Here is a 20056-nt window from a genome sequence, read left to right on the forward strand (position 1 = left end):
CTCCTCAACCTCTTTTATAGGCTCGTAATATGACCTGGGCCCATAACCTGTTAGCACACGCAGGAAAAAACTTTTTATTCACAAGAGGTACGTACACTTACACCAAGAACAAGAAACAGTTACATAAAACATAAACGCAACTTTGGCAGCGCCTTTCCGAACTCCTCCCAGGCGCTGCAACCAAATTATACATATATGTACAAAAAAGAACTTATTTTGTTAATATCGTGTACTCCAACAAAAATATTATCTTCATGATATTTGAACAGAATAATTTATTGACCTGCTCTCGTCATGCTCAGAGCCAACTTATGTTTCTCGCAAGCCCACAGATATATACAATAGATTGGCAATGGGAGTGGGGGGGGTGAAGCCATGCCTTTCTGCTGGCGGCCATGTTGCTTTCACCGACCTATGCGTTTGCGTAAGTAGGGAACTGGAGGAAAATTACATTGTGAAAGATAATGGCGCATTGATTAAGGCTATGAACTATAGAAAACGTTGTCATTTTCGTTTAAGATGTATCCAATTAAAAAGAAAGGGACCGATCTTGACACTTACGTGGTAAATTAACCCATCTTTGAGCGGAACATAACCGTGACGAAGTTATGAAATTGGTAATATAAGCTGAGCTAAGATTAATACTAATTCGGTTCCTGCTCAATATTATGGAATTGGAATCCATATGCATGAGTTATCTCGAAAAAAAAATATTGTGTCCCAAATGTAGAAGGGGCGTAGCAGATGGGGAAAATGGTTATAACTACGTCGTCTGCTAGTGTAGGAAGGTAGCCTACAATCGTGAATACATGGTATTGTTCACCCTTAGATTTACCAGCGACATTGTCACACTATTCAAACAAAATAATTCGAAAATTCCAAAGGTTTGATGCTTCCACTTACTGTATTTTTGTTGTCAAAGAGTTGTTGCTCAGTTAGAGTTGTCAATTAGACGAAAAACGTAGAAGCAATGCTACCTAACCTTTCACTGCCATAAGTAATCGGGCCAAAAATATTACGTAATTAAATTTGATTCAACCTATTTAAACCCATTATGATCTAACTTTCTGAGCAAGGCATGCTGCTTGGTGCTGTAAAATGCTTTTCTGAGGTCGTAAAGAGTCAATGCGATTGAATTCCTATCCTTAAGCATCAGAAATATAATTTACATTATTTTATATAGGCAGTGTTTTGGATTTCCCCTCACGATCACCCAATTGCGAACTTGAAAAGAAGTTATTGGCTTAAAAAACTCAACGATTTGATCCATGATCATCAATAATCAGTTTCATGTTGTTATAATATTCGAAGGGGAAGCAGACTATAATATAAATCTTACATCATGAGGGGGTACGTTTTTAATTAGAATTTCTATCTTACCGGGATAAGTGATTATAACAGACACCATGTTCTATATAGAAGCCACAAAATGATCAAATACCTGATAAGTGCTACATGGAAAGGTTGAATTATAATGAATGTGACCGCGTCATTTCACCGCGAGCACATGCAAACCATTATTTAAGCGATCAGTTTCTCGGAATTTAACTCAATAGATATTAACAAAGTCAAAACTTATGCTTTTGAAAGATATTCGTTAAGTTTCCAGATAGAGTTAAAGGTGCATAATACACGCTCTACATATCTAAATAAATAATAATACTACAACGGAAATAAAATTCCGATACAATGTAATAATGCAACAGCGGAAAGTATATGACATAATGGAAACTGGAGAAAGTCTTTTCTTGGTAAACACAGAAAACACAACTTAAAACATCATGATGATTCCTTCATCAAAACACAGACACCGAGACAGAGAATGCACATGTTATTAACCCCTCAACGCCGTCATGCGTACCCAGTACGCTTCCTGACCTACTGTATATAATTTTTTTTCTCCGCCAGATATTGTATTTTAGATTAAAACAAATTGCTCTATCTTTTGAAGAAATGCTTTCCCTCTCCAATAAAATATTCATAACGACTTTAGGCCTTCAGAAATTTTTAAAATGATTCGATGAAATTCCGTTTTAAACCAGCACATTGACGACTTCGGTCGAAAAACTCAACGCCTATATTTATTCAAATCGCTTGAAAAATTATTATATAGTAGCGCACTACATTATGCAAGTTTACAAAAAATTTTAATGATAATGATCGTATATTATGAACGATATAAATTATTGAATGATAGTATGCCAATAAGGTGAAGTCTTCTTATAGGGTCCTCCGCCTGTCTCTCTCCGGGCGGTGCTGCCTTTTGGCGGTAGTGCGCAATGATTTGAGCACTACTGTATACTTCATATAGTTTACATGTATACACTCTTACTAGGCACTTATATATACTTAGTAGGCACGTGTGGATTCTCACACAGGAAAAGGTGACAAAACAACCAACACGCAGTGTCGTAACCTAGAATCCACATGTTATCCAACTATAAATGAACCCTAGATTTATTCATTATTAAACAATATCATGTGGAAATGAAACTGAATTGTGTATTTCACTTGGACGGACATGATTTGATAATGACAAGGATTGAGAATTTTTTTTTCACTTGAATATAAAAAACTCACCTTTACATTGTCGATTGATGCCACAAATAAGTTGTTTCGAAAAAAGAAGAGAGATCTGACTCAAGCAATGGTTGCGGCCACACTGGAGTGACAAATTACCCCATACTGATAACGGGAATGCTCAAAGCACTCCCACACATTTTTTCGGGTACCTATGTAACGGGATCACAAGTCACCCTTGCCAACTACCGGCAGATGTAGTTACTTGTATCAATTTCAAATGTTTTGGACCTCTAATTTTACATTTTCTGAGCCTGAGTTAATGAGCAACCAAAAAACTTACGGTGACACTATGACATGGAGGCAGATTGCGTGGTGAGTTTCCGTAAATACGGTATTGCAAAGTAAATCTTTAGAATCGACTAAATGAAAAGTTCAAAGAGGAATAGACATTACATGCCCACAATATTATTGATATAAAATTAAATGAAGTGAAATTTGGAGCAAAAATAAATTTTTCATTCATAGTTTCTCTGTATTTTTTTCGGCTATTTCAAATTTTCCCATTTCCATACTGTATTGATCAGCTAGCAGTTGCCTGCCTTGTGCACTTAAATTGACTTCAAAGGTATCTTGATCATGTTTCTATTCAAAAGTAGGCCCACTTCAATAGCAAATCAAGTATTCTCACTATTTCTTCATCCAGCACCTTGAACCTCTTTTAAATTTCTGTGGAATTAGGGAACTTTGGTATCATAGTGGTCTGCTCAATGGTCTGCAAATTCTGTGTGAGATAGTATATCGGGGATTTTTTCCATTGACAATTAATATGTATTTATCCATTGCCTAGAATATTTTGATGGGTGGTTCATTGATGAATTTACTTTTGACACAACCAAATTTCCCATGGTCATTTTGAAGACAAACTACTTTAAAGCTGTTATGTAAGTGTAGTTTTTTCATAGTTTTAGAAAATGTAATGAGGCAGATACCCACTGTAGACTTGCATTTAGATTATTAACTAGAGATGTGCGAATAGTATCCGCGAATACTCGAATACCTCGAATACTAGAAAGTATTCGATATTCGAGGTCTCGAACAATTATGCTAAGGGTACACTCTCGAATACTTTGAATTTCGCACCGTACACTGTGGCACACTGTCGTTGGTAGTTGACTCGGAAGATTGTAAAGAACTCTAGTTGTTTAGTGCATGCAGCGCCGTTATAGGCAAGTTGACGAACTACATCAAATTCACAGATTAGAGCGGTGAAAAGAGTTCGACGTGGGGAACCGAAAATGATATAGTGAGGTGGTGTGTCCCCTTAGAATATTTTAAAGAGATGTTAGTTGAATCAACTATATGCCCAATTGTTTCCATAAAATTAAAATATTCCATTTATCAGCTAAATTCCTGTTCGAATCCTTTAAAGGAAATCTAAATTGCTCCCCAAAATCTTGTGTTTCCTGCTGCGTAGGCAACCGAGTCAAACATTCCCGCATTCATCGTCCAGTATTCGAGGTATTCGAAATTCGAGGTATTCGAAATTCGAGGTATTCGAAATTCGAGGTATTCGAATATTCGAGCAATAATTTAATATTCGAATTCGATATTCGTGATCGAGAAATCTGCTATTCGAGCCATTTTTATTATTAACCCAATTTTTGCATTGTAAGTTTCAAACTTTCTTTTTCATCCCGTAGTGGCAAGAAATTACTGTTGAAGTGAGGAGAACGTGGAAATCCCTTCATGATTGCCTCGAATTTGGAAGGCTGCTTAACCAGCGGCAGAAACTCTTTGGGATGCCCGTGAGGTCATATGATGCCATAGGGAAATTAATCAAAGAATTTGAACCATACAGAAATCTATGGACCACTGCGTCAGGTATATTAAAATGCAGAATTATTATGCTTAAGGATGATTTTTATTATGCATGTTTTGCTTACATCCTGTTATCCTTACGCCCTGTTATCTATTTGATTAGCTTCTCAAGAATGACTTATTCCTGGGAACAGCTCTATTTTCTTTGCCATCAAATCTAATTACTTTTGTGACTGAAATACCCTCTAAACTGATATTTTATCATTTAGAATCATTTAAATGCTTCAAAATCAGTTGAAAACCTAAAATTTTTATCCACATGCTTATAATTTTTGATAATCTTACGTAGAGCTTTACTGTGAGTGGGTGGCTGAGTATGCATTCTGAATTAACTAAGCACCATAATTAATCCTTTGGAAAACAATGATGATGCTGTTTTGGTTCATTTGGTATTTAGTTTGAATTGATATGTGTTGACAAGTAAATTAGTGAAATATTTAATCTTTATCAAAGAATATATAATGACGAAAAGCATATTTAAGTATAATAAATTAATTTGCATCATATTTTTTTGAGCATTGAACTTAAAGGCTATTATATATACATGCAAAGGAAAGGGGGGAAAAGGGGGAAATTGAGCTCTAAAGCCTCAAAAATGAAACATGAAATGAAAAACTCAATTGTGTTCGTAGGTGTGGCATTCTAGTCATCAGGCCACTGGTCCTGGCGAAGGAGGGAAGGGATCGTGCAGGAAAGGAAACTCACAAGTCTGACATACTCACACTATATTGTGTCGCTTCATGCAGGGGCAGAGAATAGGAATTTAGGCTGGGGGGGGTTTAGGTACAAATAATACCGTGGTGTGTTGGGGTATGGAATACCCACCAGGATAAGCGGTAGGTGCGAGATTAATTAATTGCAGAATTTTAAGATGAATAGTTCAAAATGGTGAGTTTTACGGCTTTCTGAGGGATATTTATTAATAATTACATTATTCTATTAGTAATTTCAGTCCAATTCAGTAAAATGGATTAAACTTAAAAATTTCTCTGAGCTATGGGGGGGTTTTATCCCCCAAATCCCCCCCTCGCTGCGCCACTGGCTTCATGTACATAGAAATGCCGACTGTTGACCGTGGCATGGTCTCCTTCCCACTCCTATTGACTTTCATGCCCTGCAAGAAAGAGTCCAAGGTATGTCTTACCTTACTTGGGCATGCAAGCACTCCCAGTGGCCAATGGGGGGTTGGGAAAGCAAAGGTGCCTAGTGGCATGTCAGTTAGGTGGGAGAGGAATGTAGGAAGGAAAATGTGGGCCGCCTTTTGCAATTGACCGTATAATATCGCCCAACTCTAGACCCACTTGCAACAATGAATCACTATGTTGGCATGCACGAAGAGGAGAGTTTCGCTGCCAGGACCAAACCCCAGCCTATCAACTGGAATTGCCAAAGGGTCACTCCACGTCAAACACCCAGAAATTTTCAAAATGACACCCACCATCTCGGATTTTAATGAAATTTTTGTCACTAGCTACTATTACCTATCTTATAACCCATGTTAAATATTTCCCCTCTTACTCTTATAGTCTGCAAGATATGAGGAGTCGAAGTTTGAGGAGTCGTAGTTTGCTTGCGCATTGGTATTTGTGATTTTCAGTTGGTGCAAATGAGTACATATTGTAACTAGCGAGGATGGAAACTAACTTGATTGCGATGAATGTTATTTTTTGCATTCTCTATCTCATTCTCATTGATTTAAATTTAGCTGTTTTACATATTGCAGGCAAAGTCCTCTTTCTGTTATATTGAGAAAATTAAAGGTTAATGAAAACTATGTAGTGTGTTTATCTGTAATTACTATGTTCAATAATCTAGAATGAGCATTCCACTTCATATTCAATAAAAAAATATTTGTATCCCTTTGTAGATTGGTTCAAGTGGCATGAGATTTGGATGGACAACCCATTAATCAATGTTGATTCTGATGAAATAGAGAGACTTGTTGCTGAAATGCACAAGACAATGTCAAAATGCATTAAAGTCTTTCCTGACGTACCAGGTGAGTTCTTGGTGATTGAAACAATGTAAAATTTCATAAAAGAAGAAAGAGATTGTATTTTTAGTTCTGAAATTTACATTTTCTCATTCATCTAATTCTTCTGAATTCTTAATATCCGATTTCTCTTGATGCTGATTAGCGGCCCAGCAAGCAGCTATGGACCTTAAAGGTCAAATGGAAGAATTTCGTCCATTGATTCCTTTGATAGAAGCGCTTTGTAATCCTGGCATGAGGCAAAGGCACTGGGAAAAGTTGCAGATGGATGCAGGTAAAAAAATTATACCAATCTACAGCCAGTTTTAAATTATTTTGCATTTGGTTTTGTGCATCCTCAGTAAAATTCCATACACGTTAGTGTTGGCATTGTTATTTTAGAAAAACCTTCAACCTTTCCAATAGTGTTTATCTTTTAAACTTCATATCATAATGATAATCTTATTTGCCTGACTGTTTTCTTCTTTCCAGGTGTCAAAATAATTCCAAGCCCTAATTTGACATTCAAAAAGTGTCTTGATCTTGGAATTGCTAATGCAGCAGAGAACCTCTGTAACCTTGCTGAGTCTGCTGCTAAGGAATATTCTATTGAAAGTACACTTGATAAAATGGAGAAAGATTGGGAGGACCTTAACTTGGAAGTAATCCCGTACAAAGATACTGGTTTGTTAATAAGTTACTATTCAAGCTGTTGAAATTTTAAGAGGCATTTGCCTCTCTACTAAGAATAAGGAAGAAAATAGGCTCTACCTGTCATTTTGCCCTCGCTCTTAAATATAATAGATGCCTCACTTCAAACGGCACTCTATCCTGCGACCTGGAAGCACTCCCTTGTACACCCAATTGCTAAATGCCCCCAGCCCTCTACACCTCACGACTTCAGACTGATAGGAATTTTATGTGCTTTTGCCAAGATATTTGAGCGGATTGTATTTCAGCAATTAACCTCATATATATCCACTGCTAACTTACTGAACCCCTTGCAGTCTGGCTTCTGTGGTCGACATAGCACCCAAACTGCACTCTTAAAAATTACTGAGGACATTCGTGAGGCAATGGACAAACGCCAGGTGACGATCTTAGTATTATTCGATTTCACCAAGGCTTTCGACTCCGTTTGCCATGAATTGCTCCTCCGCAAGCTGAGTACCCTAAATTTCTCAAAGAGTGCTGTTGACTGGTTTAGATCTTACCTCAGCGGTCGCACTCAAGCAGTGGTGGTCAGTAGCAACCTAAGGTCAAACTGGATCCCAAATACCGTGGGGATGGTACAAGGCTCAGTTCTTAGCCCACTTCTTTTTTATCTCTTTATAAACGACCTCCCTAATGCCCTTATGCATTGCGACTACCATGTATACGCTGACGATTTCCAAATTTATCGTCATTCATCGCCGTCCAATATTATAACGCCAATCGCACTCACCAATGAGGATATTGAGAGAATTAACAGTTGGGCGCAGGCCAATCATTCGGTTCTTAATGATAAGAAAACAAAAGCAATAATTATCGGGAGCAACTACTTCTTCTCCCAATTAGACCATGAAAATCTACCAAAAATTAGAATTGGTAGCCACAATATACCTTACGAGGAAACGGTAAAAAAACCTCGGAGTTATATTCGATCGAACCCTTAGCTGGAAGCCTCAAACCCATTATGCGAGGCGTAAATTTTTGGGATCACAGCTTCAACTTTTCAGAGCCAGAGAAATACTTACACCTGACATACGAATTTCTTTAGTAAAAACATTAGTCTTCCCTCACCTGGATTATTGTGCAGCCTTATTCACTAACCTAGACGACGAAAACAATAATAGACTCCAAGTGGCCATGAATTCAGCTGTTGGATTTATTTACGTTTTAAAAAAATGGGACCATATTAGTAACTCTTACAACCGCCTTAACTGGCTTAAGTATAAAGAGCGTCGCACCCTTCTGATAATAACTCTAGCCTTTAGTGTCTTAACGACCAGTTACCCGCCATACCTGTACGAGAAATTTGTTAGAAAATCTGAAGTACATAATATACCTGCCCGTAATTATACCATTGACCTCCATATTTCAAAACATCACACGCCTCATATGAACAAATCATTCATAGTAACCGCCTCACGAATATGGAACTCTCTCCCAGCCCAAATAAGAAGCAGTACAAATATCAATAGGTTTAAACATAGCACATATGGGTTTCTGAAGAATGCCTCCTTAACCTCAAGTTGAATTTCTTTTGTTTATATTCATGTTTAGCCTAATTCTTATTATTATTGTTATTGTTATTTTTATTGATACACATGTGAATTAATGGTCAACTAAATTTAGAATTGTGCTAAATCACAGTGGTATCCTAATGTTATGGTTTCTTTAAAAAAATGTTTGTTTGTCATAATTGTCATAATGTATTGTCACCTTAAATTCTTGTATTTAGTATATTATATCTAAGTGTGATTATTTATTTTTTTGTTGAAAATATTGTATTTTTTTCATGCTCTTGGCAATCTGCACTGGTTGCATTTGTCTGTAAATGTATTTATTTACTTTTTTACTTCTATTTATCTACCAAGATGGAAATGTAGAAAGCTGTACTTTTATTTTCTCATGGGCCCCAGTGCCTACGAAAATAAACGACATTATTATTATTATTATTATAGAATAGAATGAGTGCAATGATTGTTTTTTTTTGTGCCCTAGCTTTTAATTCTTTCCCTTGGGCTACAACCTTGTTGTGGTGGAAAGGCTTGCAAGTTCCTATGATCCCTGCACCGAGGGCATTAATTCTAAATTATTCCTGGTAGGGCCACCCATGTCAGATAAGTCGAAGGGTAGGAGCTAGATGAGAGGTAGTCCACGTGATGGTGTCTCGTAAAAAACACTTGGAATGGAAGTGGAAACCCTATCAACTGTCTCTTCCCTGAAAACATGGAGTACAACCAAATGAGCTTTGGAATCTCATCAAATGGGACTTGTCCGCAAAGGGCGGGTGTCGCTCATGGCAGTGAGGTCGGCAAGGCCCACGGGGTCGTCAGCATGCGAAATCCCTGCAGAGACTAGTGATCATCAGCAGCAGCAATGAAGAAAGAAGAAAAGAAGATCAAGAAGATGAAGAAGTTGGCTATAAATTTATTTATTTTCATCGCCCCGAAAACAGCTCATTCAAGGCCTTTTACATTGGCGGTAATAACATGAAACTACAATTATCACAAGCCACCATTCCCTGGGTAGGGGCAACCTACCCAGGCAGGACTGGAACCCGTGACCTTCAGTTTGGCAGGCGAGGACGTAACCCCACCGAGGCTGGCGACGTTGTATGACGTAGAAATGTAAGGATGTGGCATGTGAGGACTATGATGAGGGCAGGGAAGTTAGAAAATATCAAAAGGGAAATGGATAAAGGGAGGATAGATATCTTAGGATTATGCGAGGTGAGGTGGAGGGATGGGGGACTATTGGAGTGATGGTTATAGGGTTATATATTGTGGCGGGGAGGAGAGCCAGCGAGGGGCAGCTTTAGTATCAAACTGGAAGATGGGTAAGTGTGTGGTAGGTATAGAACAGGTAAGCAATAGGAGGTCTTCAGAGTATCAATGGTAGTTACTTCAGCCAGCTTTCTTATAATAAATATGCCAGTGGATAGTTTATTCATTATGTAATCAATATGTGATGACCAGTCAAGGTTGTCAGTGAGGATAACACCTAATAATTTTGTTGAATGTGCCCGAGAAATCACGTGAGGACCAGCATTTAAGATCATACTTGAGGTACATTGAGACCGGTTGCCATGGAACTGAAGAAAAACTGTTTTGTCAATGTTGACTTGAAGGGCGTTATCATGACACCATTCTGACATGCTGTTAATACTGCTTTGTGTGGTATTAACTAGGTCGCTCCTATTTACCTCACTTGAAATGATTGAGGTGTCATCTGCATATAGAATGGCATTTTGGAGGAGGGGTTTGTCCTGCAAGTCATTAATAATAAGCTCTTATAAAAAAATTTTTTTTAAAAACCAGCCTTTATATTTAGATTACAGGGGATGAGCAACGTTTATATATGACACAAAGCAAAAAAACTCAGTGACCCCGAAAAACCAAAAGTGACGTATTAAAAAAGTCACTATATTTATTAAATTTTCAGTGAATGGTAAGCCCCCTATGTTTCAAAATGCCACCCCTATGCTTTTAAATGCCTACCCCTATGTTAAAAATGCCACCCCCCTATGTTAAAAATGCCACCCCGTACGTTTTATGTAACGGTAAAACAATATTCAAACATTTACAAAACCTTACAATTATGAAAGTGAAAGTATATTAAAGTTATATTTTCATGTATTGTCATCGGAAATGAAGAAGTGTGCAAAATTTCAGCGTTTTTGCTTCACAGGAAGTGAGTCAAATTTGAGTTACAAGATTTGTACCAGACAAACAGACAAACAAACAGACAGGTTGGTGAGTTGATATAAAGGCTGGAAAAATTAGGAAAAGCAATGGCCCTAGTATAGAACCCTGCGGTACTCCTGCTTTCACAGTTAGGTGGTTTGACTTAACTACGGTAATGCTTTTTGCTGTTCTGGAGGTATATTTGACAAATTGCTGACGGTCAGTTAGGTATAATGACAACCAGGAGAGAGCTTTCCCCAAGATGCCCACCGACTGCAGTTTAGAGACGAGAATTGTATGATTAATTCGATCAAAGGCTTTGCTTCGATCAAAGAAAACACCAGCTGCTAATTTGTGTTCCTGAAAAGCTGTGCATAGTTGGTCTAATAACTGAAAGATGGCTGTACTTGTGGATTTGGATTTACAGAAACCGTGTTGACCATTTTTCAGTATTTTGAAGGTTTTGAGATAACTCATTACACGATGGTAAAAGAGTTTTTCGAATATCTTTGAGAAAGCAGACAGTACAGATATAGGTCTGTAGTTTGACGAGTCATTTAGAGGGCCCTTCTTATGAATTGGGGTAATTGAAGCATATTTGAAAAGGTCTGGGAAGACTCCAGAGCATATGGAGGTATTGAATATGTCAGAAAGGGGACCAGCAATGACTTTGGCAACATGCTTAATTATAGGCATGGGTTTACCATCAGTACCTGCTGACCAACTATTTTTGAAGGAGTGAATGGTGATGGGAGACTGGAACGCCTCAGTTGGGGAAGGGAGAGATTGTCATGAAATAGGAGAATTTGGACTAGGAATACGGAACGACAGGGGAGAGAAAGCAGCAGAATTTTGCAGGAGAAAGAAGTTATTCATCACAAAGACTTGTTTCAATCATCATAAAGGGTGTAGGTTCACATGGAAAAGTCCAGGGGAGGTGGGGAGATATCAAATAGAGTACATTATTGTAAGACAGAGGTTTAGGAATAGCGTGAAAAACTTGCACAGCTTCCCTGCAGCGGGTGTGGATTCAGACCACAACCTGGTGCTCATGAAATGCAACGTAAGATTCAAAAGACTTGAAAGTTAGGAAGGCGAGGAAATGGAACTTTGAAGTGCTAAAGGTGACTATGAGGAGAGAATATCAGTAACTAGTGGATGAGAGTATCCGGGAGATTGGAAGTACATAGACTGTAGAGGATGGGTGGGATAATATTAAAACAGGATTAGTCAAAGTGGCGGAGAAGTCAATTGGCTAAGTTGACAGCAGAAGGATAAAGAAGCCTTAGGCTTCGGAGGCAATGGTAAAAGAAATGGAAGAGAGAAGGAAGTGGAAGAACGTGGACACAGAGGAGGGCAAAAGAATGTATAGGGAACTAAATAATCAATTACGACGTGAAACTAAGAGGACAAGGGAGGCTTGGTGGAAAAGACTGTGAGGAAATGGCAAAGTTCCAGAAGGATGGAGAAGTAGGCGCATTGTACGCCAAAGTTAAGTCACTATCAGGCGGCATAAGAGGACAAGCCATGTCTAAAATTAAGACTAAAGATGGGAGGACGCTAATCGAGCGAGAAGAGGTACAGAGTAGATGGAAGGAATACGTGGAGGATCTGTATGATGGAAGAAACAGGCTAGAGAGATTGAATTTAGTGGAGGAAAGTGCAGTGGATGAGGATAATCTTTGGCCAGGGAGCTTAGTTGCAGAAATCGAGAAAGCCCTTTTTGATATGAAGGCTAGGAAAGCAGTGGGGGTGGACAACATACTGTGTGAACATCTGAAGAATATAGGGAGGGATAGTAAGAAAAAGCTCTTCAAACTAGTATGCAGGATCTATGAGGAGGGATGTTGGGCGGAGGATTTTGTGAAGATGGCTCTAATTCCATTACCTAAAAAGAAGAAAGCTGTGAAATGCGGAGATTATAGGACTATTAGCCTTATATCGCATGCATGAGCATGCAGCAGAGAATGTGGTACTGAGGATATTGAACAGACGAATAGAAGCAAGGGCAAATGAGTATTTGGGTGAAACTTAGTTTGGTTTTAGAAAAGGGAAGTCAACTAGTGATGCAATAGCAATAATGAGGTCCCTGGTGGAGAGGAACCTAGAATATGACTAGGATGTGTATGCCTGTTCCTGGATTTTGAAAAAGCATTTGATAGAGTGAACTGGGTAATCGATATTCTCAAGAAAATAGTTGTTGATTGGAGGGATACGTAACTGATTCGTAATCTGGCCCAGACTGTGCAAGTAAGGGTAGCAGACGGAGAATCTGGGTGGGCATGCATTGGCCAAGGAGTGAAGCAGGGCTGTCCTCTATCGCCTCTGATTTTTTATGAGTACTCTGAGGAGATGGTAAGAGAAGTGTGGGATGAGTTGGAAGCTGGAGTAAAAGTGGGAGGAATGATGTTTTAATCAGTTAGGTTCGTGGATGATCAGGCGTTGACTAGCCAGTCAGGGAGGGGAGTGCAGGCTCTAGTGGATGTGTTAGACAAGCGGTGTGAGGAGTATGGGATGAGGATTAATCACAAGAAAATGGAGGTCATACAGTTTTGTAAAGCATTGCAAGTGAGGAAGGTGAGACTCAAGATAGAAGTAGGTGGGGAAAAAGTTGAGCAGGTAGGGCTTTCAATTCAACCATTTAGACAGCACGGTAGAGGAAAATGGATACAGTGGTAAGGACATCAGGATGAGAATTGCATTAGCAAAGGAGGCGTTCATGAACAGGAAGGAGCTTATGAGAGGTTTGTTCTGTAAGAATTTAAAGAAAAGGCTAGCAAAGAGTCAAATCTGGAGTGGACTTTATGGTGTGGTAATGTGACACTGAGGAAGAATGACTAGAGGCATATCAGATGTGGGTGTGGCAAAAAATGGAGAAGGTTAAGTGGACGGAAAGGAGGAGAAACGACGAAGCGCTAGACATGGTGGGTGAGGAGAGGCAACTTTTAGATGAGATATGGAGGAGACAGAAGGTATGGATGGAGTGGGTTTTTATTAGGGAGGGGATTTTAAAAACAGTGCTAGAGGGTAGAATGTTAGGTAAGGGAGGGAGAGGAAGGAAAAGAATAGGAATTTTAGATAGAATTAAGGGGAGTAGGCCTCATTGCGAATTGAAAAAGGAAGTGCTGGAAGGAAGGGGAGGCTCCCAGAATACCTCTGAAGTACTTCATGGAAACCTACCGTTGTCGGGATAATACTACAATAATATCTTTTAATGTTTTCTCAGAATTATGGAATGTGATTAAATTTTTCTTGCACGGAGATGGAATATCATGGTGTCTACCTAATGGGAATTCCTTGTAAACTAAGGAAAATTTGGGTATTCCATTCATAGGAAAAAATGGAATTTTGCTTTTAAATCAGGAATTACATGAATTTGAAACCATTTCTTGTTTAGCACTCTTAATTTATTCTAATAAATGGGCTCGTTCATCTATTTTTTACCTTGTTGGTTGTGATAGATTAAAAAAAATAGAGATTTGCATTTTTCTATATTTCTATTCATCACCTTTTTCTCAAGCTTTTTGAAGCAAAAAATCAACAGCCTTAGCCTTTTTGCTGGTAAGTTGATATTGTCTGAAGCTACTGCTAAGTGAGTCCCTGCCTCAGTATGGGCATTCTCTATGCACAAGTGAGTGACCCAAACCTTTAATTATGTCACCAACTCATAAAAAGTGAGTGGCAACTTTCACATATTTTTGTTTTTTACTGATAAGAGAATGGGTGTATGAAGTAAATTATTTACTTTATAACTTATCTTTCCCTTCCACATTCCTAAATTTTCAATTAATTGTGATTTCAGGTCTGAGTGAATTTGCAACCCCATTCTAATGCTAATTGAAACAATAACATTCTGAGCATAAAATTTATAAGCAGATATACAATATGAAATAATTTGTTTCAATTATTCTATTGGATTATGTATTTGACATCTAACAAGTGCTGTTAGAGAGGAGCACAACTTGCCGTATAATCAGACCCTCAAGCTCTTCCCTCCTCTTCTACTACTGTCCTTTGCAATTGTCTCACTTCACCTTCCAGGCGGTGGCTATGCTCAAATACTCTAAATATTTTCCCCACCTTGAACATAGATCCTCTCAGAATAAGCTATTCACTTATATTTATGACTTTATGTTGTTGAGAAAATGAATGTTAAAAACAATTTGAAATTTCAAATGAAAAATCTTGAAAATTCAGGAATAATCCTTAAAAAACCTGTAAAAAATTGAATTTCATCAGTTAAATCGGTAGGTAGTTACCACAAATATGTAATGAGGTGAGAAAACTTCTCATGTCAGATATGATGCCTTATATTGATGGCTCAATCTAGGTTGAACAACTTCACAAATGTAATTGCCTGCATGGAGGGTAGAGTAATTTATTAATGACCTTTTTATCCATTGGCAAAGGGGAGATTTTTATGATTCAACACTTTCCACAAACCAACACCTGTTTCTTCCCCTTCATTTTTCCTCCTACCCCCAAGCCCCTAAATTTGTATATTTATGGAAGTGAAAAGGATGCATGCATATTGATATCACCACATGGTGAATTCTGAGATATGAATAGTTTTATGGCGGAGCCCTTTGTTTCGAGCGCCGTCACCAAGGTCAGCCACCTGGTTGAGGTCGTTGCCCTGGGACTCGGAGGTCCCTGCCGCTGCCGCCAGGGTACACGGAACATAGCGCCAGCGAGGCGCCGCGAGATAGAGATGCGAGAGAGACGCTCACGGAACGGCAAGGGAGAAGGACTTGAGACATAGACGAACTGTATCGCTGACCATCCAAATAAACGTGGTCGGATTTACTTCTGTTTAATTTATTGAGGTGAGGTTAATCACCTACATATCCCTAACCCCTATTCTCTTCATCATCATCAGCAGTCATCAATTCTAAGATTGGTTTGATGCAGCTCTCCACTCAATTCTCCTATATGCTAATCTTTTAACACCTATGTAATTATTCTGATTTACATTCTTCAACATCAGCTCTGTGTATCTCATCCATACCTCTGCCATTCTTACCTGTCCTTCGATGATCATTTTTATTATACAATCGTGTCTCATGATGTTGCCTAGTAAGTTGTCCAGTCTTCTATCCAAGGTTTTCAAAAGACTTCTCTGCTCTTCTTAGAACTTCTGCCTTACTCACACAATCTACCTATTGATCTTCGTTATTCTTCTATGACACGTGATTTCTCTGATGATTTCATCGTCCATGCCTCATTACCATGCATGCTTCAAATGTAAGTCCCAACACGAGGGTTGCCCAGGAAATAATGCACCACAATTTTTTTTCTCGGCCGACAACTATGGTGTGAATTCAAAACATGACTTATGCATCATTTGAACATTTATGAATGCTGTGTAAAATTTCTGGCACTTTTGACAGAAAGCGTAGCTCCAGGACCATTTCAAAATAGCGTCTGTAAGTGATGTACCTACGTAACAAGCAGCTGTCAGTGAATTTCTCACTGCAGAGAAAGAAACTGAGGGAAATATTCACAAATGTGGTGCAAAGTCTATAGAGAATCTGCTATCAACATGAGTACAGTTAGTCACTGAGCTCAGAGGACAAGGACGTCAGAAGGCTGTTTAGCAGTGCTCCTAGATTTGCAACGGTCAGAGAAACTATGCACGGCTGTTACACCTGACATGTTGCCGCAAGTTGATGTTGCCATTTCCAAATAAAGACACATTAGGACTTGACAGTTGGCGCTAAATCTGTTAATCAGCCGAGGAAATTGATGCATCCAGCGACCTTGGCGCCATACAAGCCCGGGAGATGTTTCGATTCAACAAGGTAATGCTTGGTCCCACACAAGTTTGAGGACTGCTGAACACATGGCAAAACAATGTTGGACAGTGATACCCCATCCACCCTAAAGCCCTGGCCTGGCTCCCTCAGACCTCCACTTGTTTGGCCCATTAAAGGATGCAATTCATGGAAGATATTTTGAGGACAACGAGGAGGTGATTCACTCAGTGAAGAAATGGCTCAGTGGTCAGAATAAGGATTGTTACCGACAGAGCAAACACACCCTTGCTTCACGTTGGATGGGGCCATATAAATGGATTGAGATTACGTGGAAAAAGAGTGTGTGTAACTGAAACTTCATTCTTTTATACGTGTGATTCTCATTATGTGTGATAAATAAGCGTTGAAGAAAAAAAATGGTGCATTACTTCATGGGAAACCCTCGTAAATTGCTTCTCGACTCCAATGCTTATATTTTAATTGGTAAGAAGACTCCTCTTTTTCAGGAATGCACTCTTTGCTGGGTAGTTCTACAGACTTATTTCCTTACTGCTTTGTCCATCTTTGGTCACTTGGCTGCCATAGTAGCCTCAATTCCTCAAGTTTATGATTACTATTATGTACTTACGAGGGTAGACTTAAAAGTAAGGTCTCCAATTCCTTAGCTGTTAAATATGACATTTATTTAACACTAGAAGGACGGCAGGGGTCATTTGACCCATTTTCAGAATTCAAATTTATTTTTCTCTTATTAAAATATTTTTTTAATATTTGAAACTTTTTGACTTTGTTCATTTTGGTCTATATTTTGATAAATTAGTGAAAATTCAACAATAATGTTTTGTTTTAAATTTTTATGACGTGTTATACCTAGAAGGACGGCTTGGGGTCATTTGACCCACAACTGGTTTTCGCGCTATTATCTTGCCCGTTGGCATTTTAGTGCCATGTATATCATATAATCAGCAAGAGACTAGTGTGGTAGATGATTTTCTTCATTTTGAATCTGGAAGTACCCGGTTCAATGCCAGTTTCGTCCCAAGGGCTCATATCTGTATTCGAAAACCTAGGCATAGCGACTTATTGTGCACAGTCTTTCGATATTTTTTGGTCAACAAAGGGAAATAAAACCTTTTTAATCCTTGATTTGTGTAAATTCATGTAATTATGATATTTTAATTTTTTTTTATTTATTGCTCAATGATTATTGTATTACCCACACCGGAAAATCGCCACGTTTCCCAAGAATTGTTTTCCGTCGTCCAAGATTCAGAGCTCTTAGAGACATTATTTTCAATATCGACTCATCAGGTTTACGAATAAATTTCATTTTTCTGGCCTGATGGCACTGTCACTTGACCTAGCCCCTTTGCCGTGTGTCCAGCATTAGTGCTGCCTGACCCCGTCGGGGTTTGGGGCGGGTTGACTGCACGCTGCGTCCTGGGGAAAAATCCTGTCTCTTTTTGAGAGAGCGGAGGAATTGGGTTGACTAAAATGCTATTGTAAATCCTACCCTTGGAATCCGCACGTAGGTCGTAGAAGAAGCATTACTGCAAGTTCCAGGAAGATACGAATCAGGATACGGTTGGCGGTTGAGTTCCTGCCTTTCGAACGGCAATTAGCGTTACTTCTGAAAATTTTGTCCTGTTGTACGAATTTCTAATGCTCTCCAGCTCTCTATACCTCCAATGCAACTAGAGAAGATTCTACCATAATGCGCTTTCGTTTGTAGATTTTTTTGCATGCATATCAGTAGTAAGTTGAGGAAGAAAGTAAGAAGTCGAGAAATATATCAAGAGAAGAGAATCGTCGCGATTCAAATAGCTGTATGGAATATTGAAGATCAGTTTGGAAGTGAATCGTAAACATCAGCTCAAGGACATTCTGACCAATCAATCAACAGCTGCGTGTGATGGAAGCGACGAAGTCCAAGATAGTGAATCCGATGGCGACTTTGGCGTTATAGCAAATGCACAGCTCTATCCAACAAAATACAGCTGTCCTTTTATGAGGTAAATTCCAAATAAACCAGACAAATTTGGAATCGAGTACTGGGTTTTGACAGATGTGAAATGAAAATACAGCCTAAATGAATTTCCATATTGTGGCAAAGATGATGATTGGTCATCAAATCAAGCGTTGGGGAGATAAATAGTTACTAAAGTGACCGTACATACAAGAATTCAGGAATAAATGTAACCTGTAACAATTATTTTCCATCCATCCAGCTGGCAGGAAGTGATAAAAAATGGAAAACCTCTCTTGCATGGACGATCTGAAAAAACAGGCGTGACGCACAAATATCCATGACGCCTAATATAGCCATGTAATCCATTCAACGCGAGTGTTCAAAAATACCTTAGACCATACTCTTACGTAGAATCAGGCAACCTAGAACAATAATGTACTTTCACTCTGCAGCATGATCTCAGACGACACTATTTCCGAAACGAATAAAAGAATACCAGACCCATCCTATTTTATAATAAAAACAAAGCAGGAGTAGGTATGATGGATAGCATGTATCAATTTATTTACACGTCTCCAAATCCAACAGCCATATCTCCACGGGCACAAAAAAGAAAAAGGTGCCAAATACCATCAAATTGAATCATTGCACCAATTTCCTTTCCATTTTCCAAATTCCTTTTCATGTGCAAATGGCTGGTGTCCTAACACCCCCTGCCACACACTTTTAAGCGGCTTGCGGGTTAGTGTCTAGATTTAGATGTAGATGAATAAATCGTCCAATGAACGCATTCAGCGCAAAAAATATTTTGTGGAAACAGCGCTGAAAAAATACTGTCTGTCTGAGATTTACAACAAAGTAACAAGTTTTCAAATTTTTAATGCAAATTTTTTAAACCCAGCACCCATATAGTTTAAACATATAACACAATTTTTGTATTGAGTGTATGTATTTTCATTATTAGATTTGCAATCGACTGCTACATACGGTTTAATTCATGATTCTTTAAAATAATTGTTATTAACTTTTGACGATGGAAATAATATTTAATAATGTTAAATAGTGTTTTTAATGAACTGATTCAACAATTAATACGATTAAACTGAATATTGGTTGAAAATTAGGCGTTTTATTCCAAAATACATTTTAGGGGTCAAATGACCCCTAGCCGTCCTTCTAGGTAGCGCGAAACTCCCGTCCTCCTAGTGTTAAATTGTTGGAAAGGTCATGACTTCAGCTATTTTTCTATGTAGTCACCCTGGTGCTCAATGACTTTCCTGATCCGCATGATGAACTTTTGAATCCTGTCTTCATACCAGTTTCCATCCGCATTGCAAAGGAAGGCATTGGACTTCTCTTGCACCTCGTTGTTTGTCACGAATTTCATCCCTCCTTGGAGCTTCTTCAGGGTGAGCAATATGTGGAAATCACTGAGTAAGACATCGGTGGTGTACTAAGGGTGCCCAATCACTTTCAATCCAAACTTTGAGATAAGTTCCTGCATCTGATTAGCCCTATGCAGGCGTGCGTTGTAATGAAATGAGACCCCCTTCATCAGCATCCTTGG

The 20056-nt window shown here is 38.6% G+C and overlaps 1 protein-coding gene across 1 annotated transcript in view; it reads left to right on the forward strand.

Moving 5' to 3' along the window:
• The window catches only part of LOC124162510 (dynein axonemal heavy chain 1-like), a 94065-nt gene that overhangs the window by 36406 nt on the left and 37603 nt on the right, over nt 1-20056 (forward strand). Inside the window, exons 10-13 of the mRNA XM_046539076.1 lie at nt 4224-4404; nt 6269-6400; nt 6540-6668; nt 6866-7057. Of these exons, the coding sequence (XP_046395032.1) occupies nt 4224-4404; nt 6269-6400; nt 6540-6668; nt 6866-7057 (634 nt within the window). The remainder of the gene's footprint in view (nt 1-4223; nt 4405-6268; nt 6401-6539; nt 6669-6865; nt 7058-20056) is intronic.

This window comes from Ischnura elegans, chromosome 7 (assembly GCF_921293095.1).
Source record: "Ischnura elegans chromosome 7, ioIscEleg1.1, whole genome shotgun sequence".
Classification (NCBI taxonomy): Eukaryota; Metazoa; Arthropoda; class Insecta; order Odonata; family Coenagrionidae; genus Ischnura; species Ischnura elegans.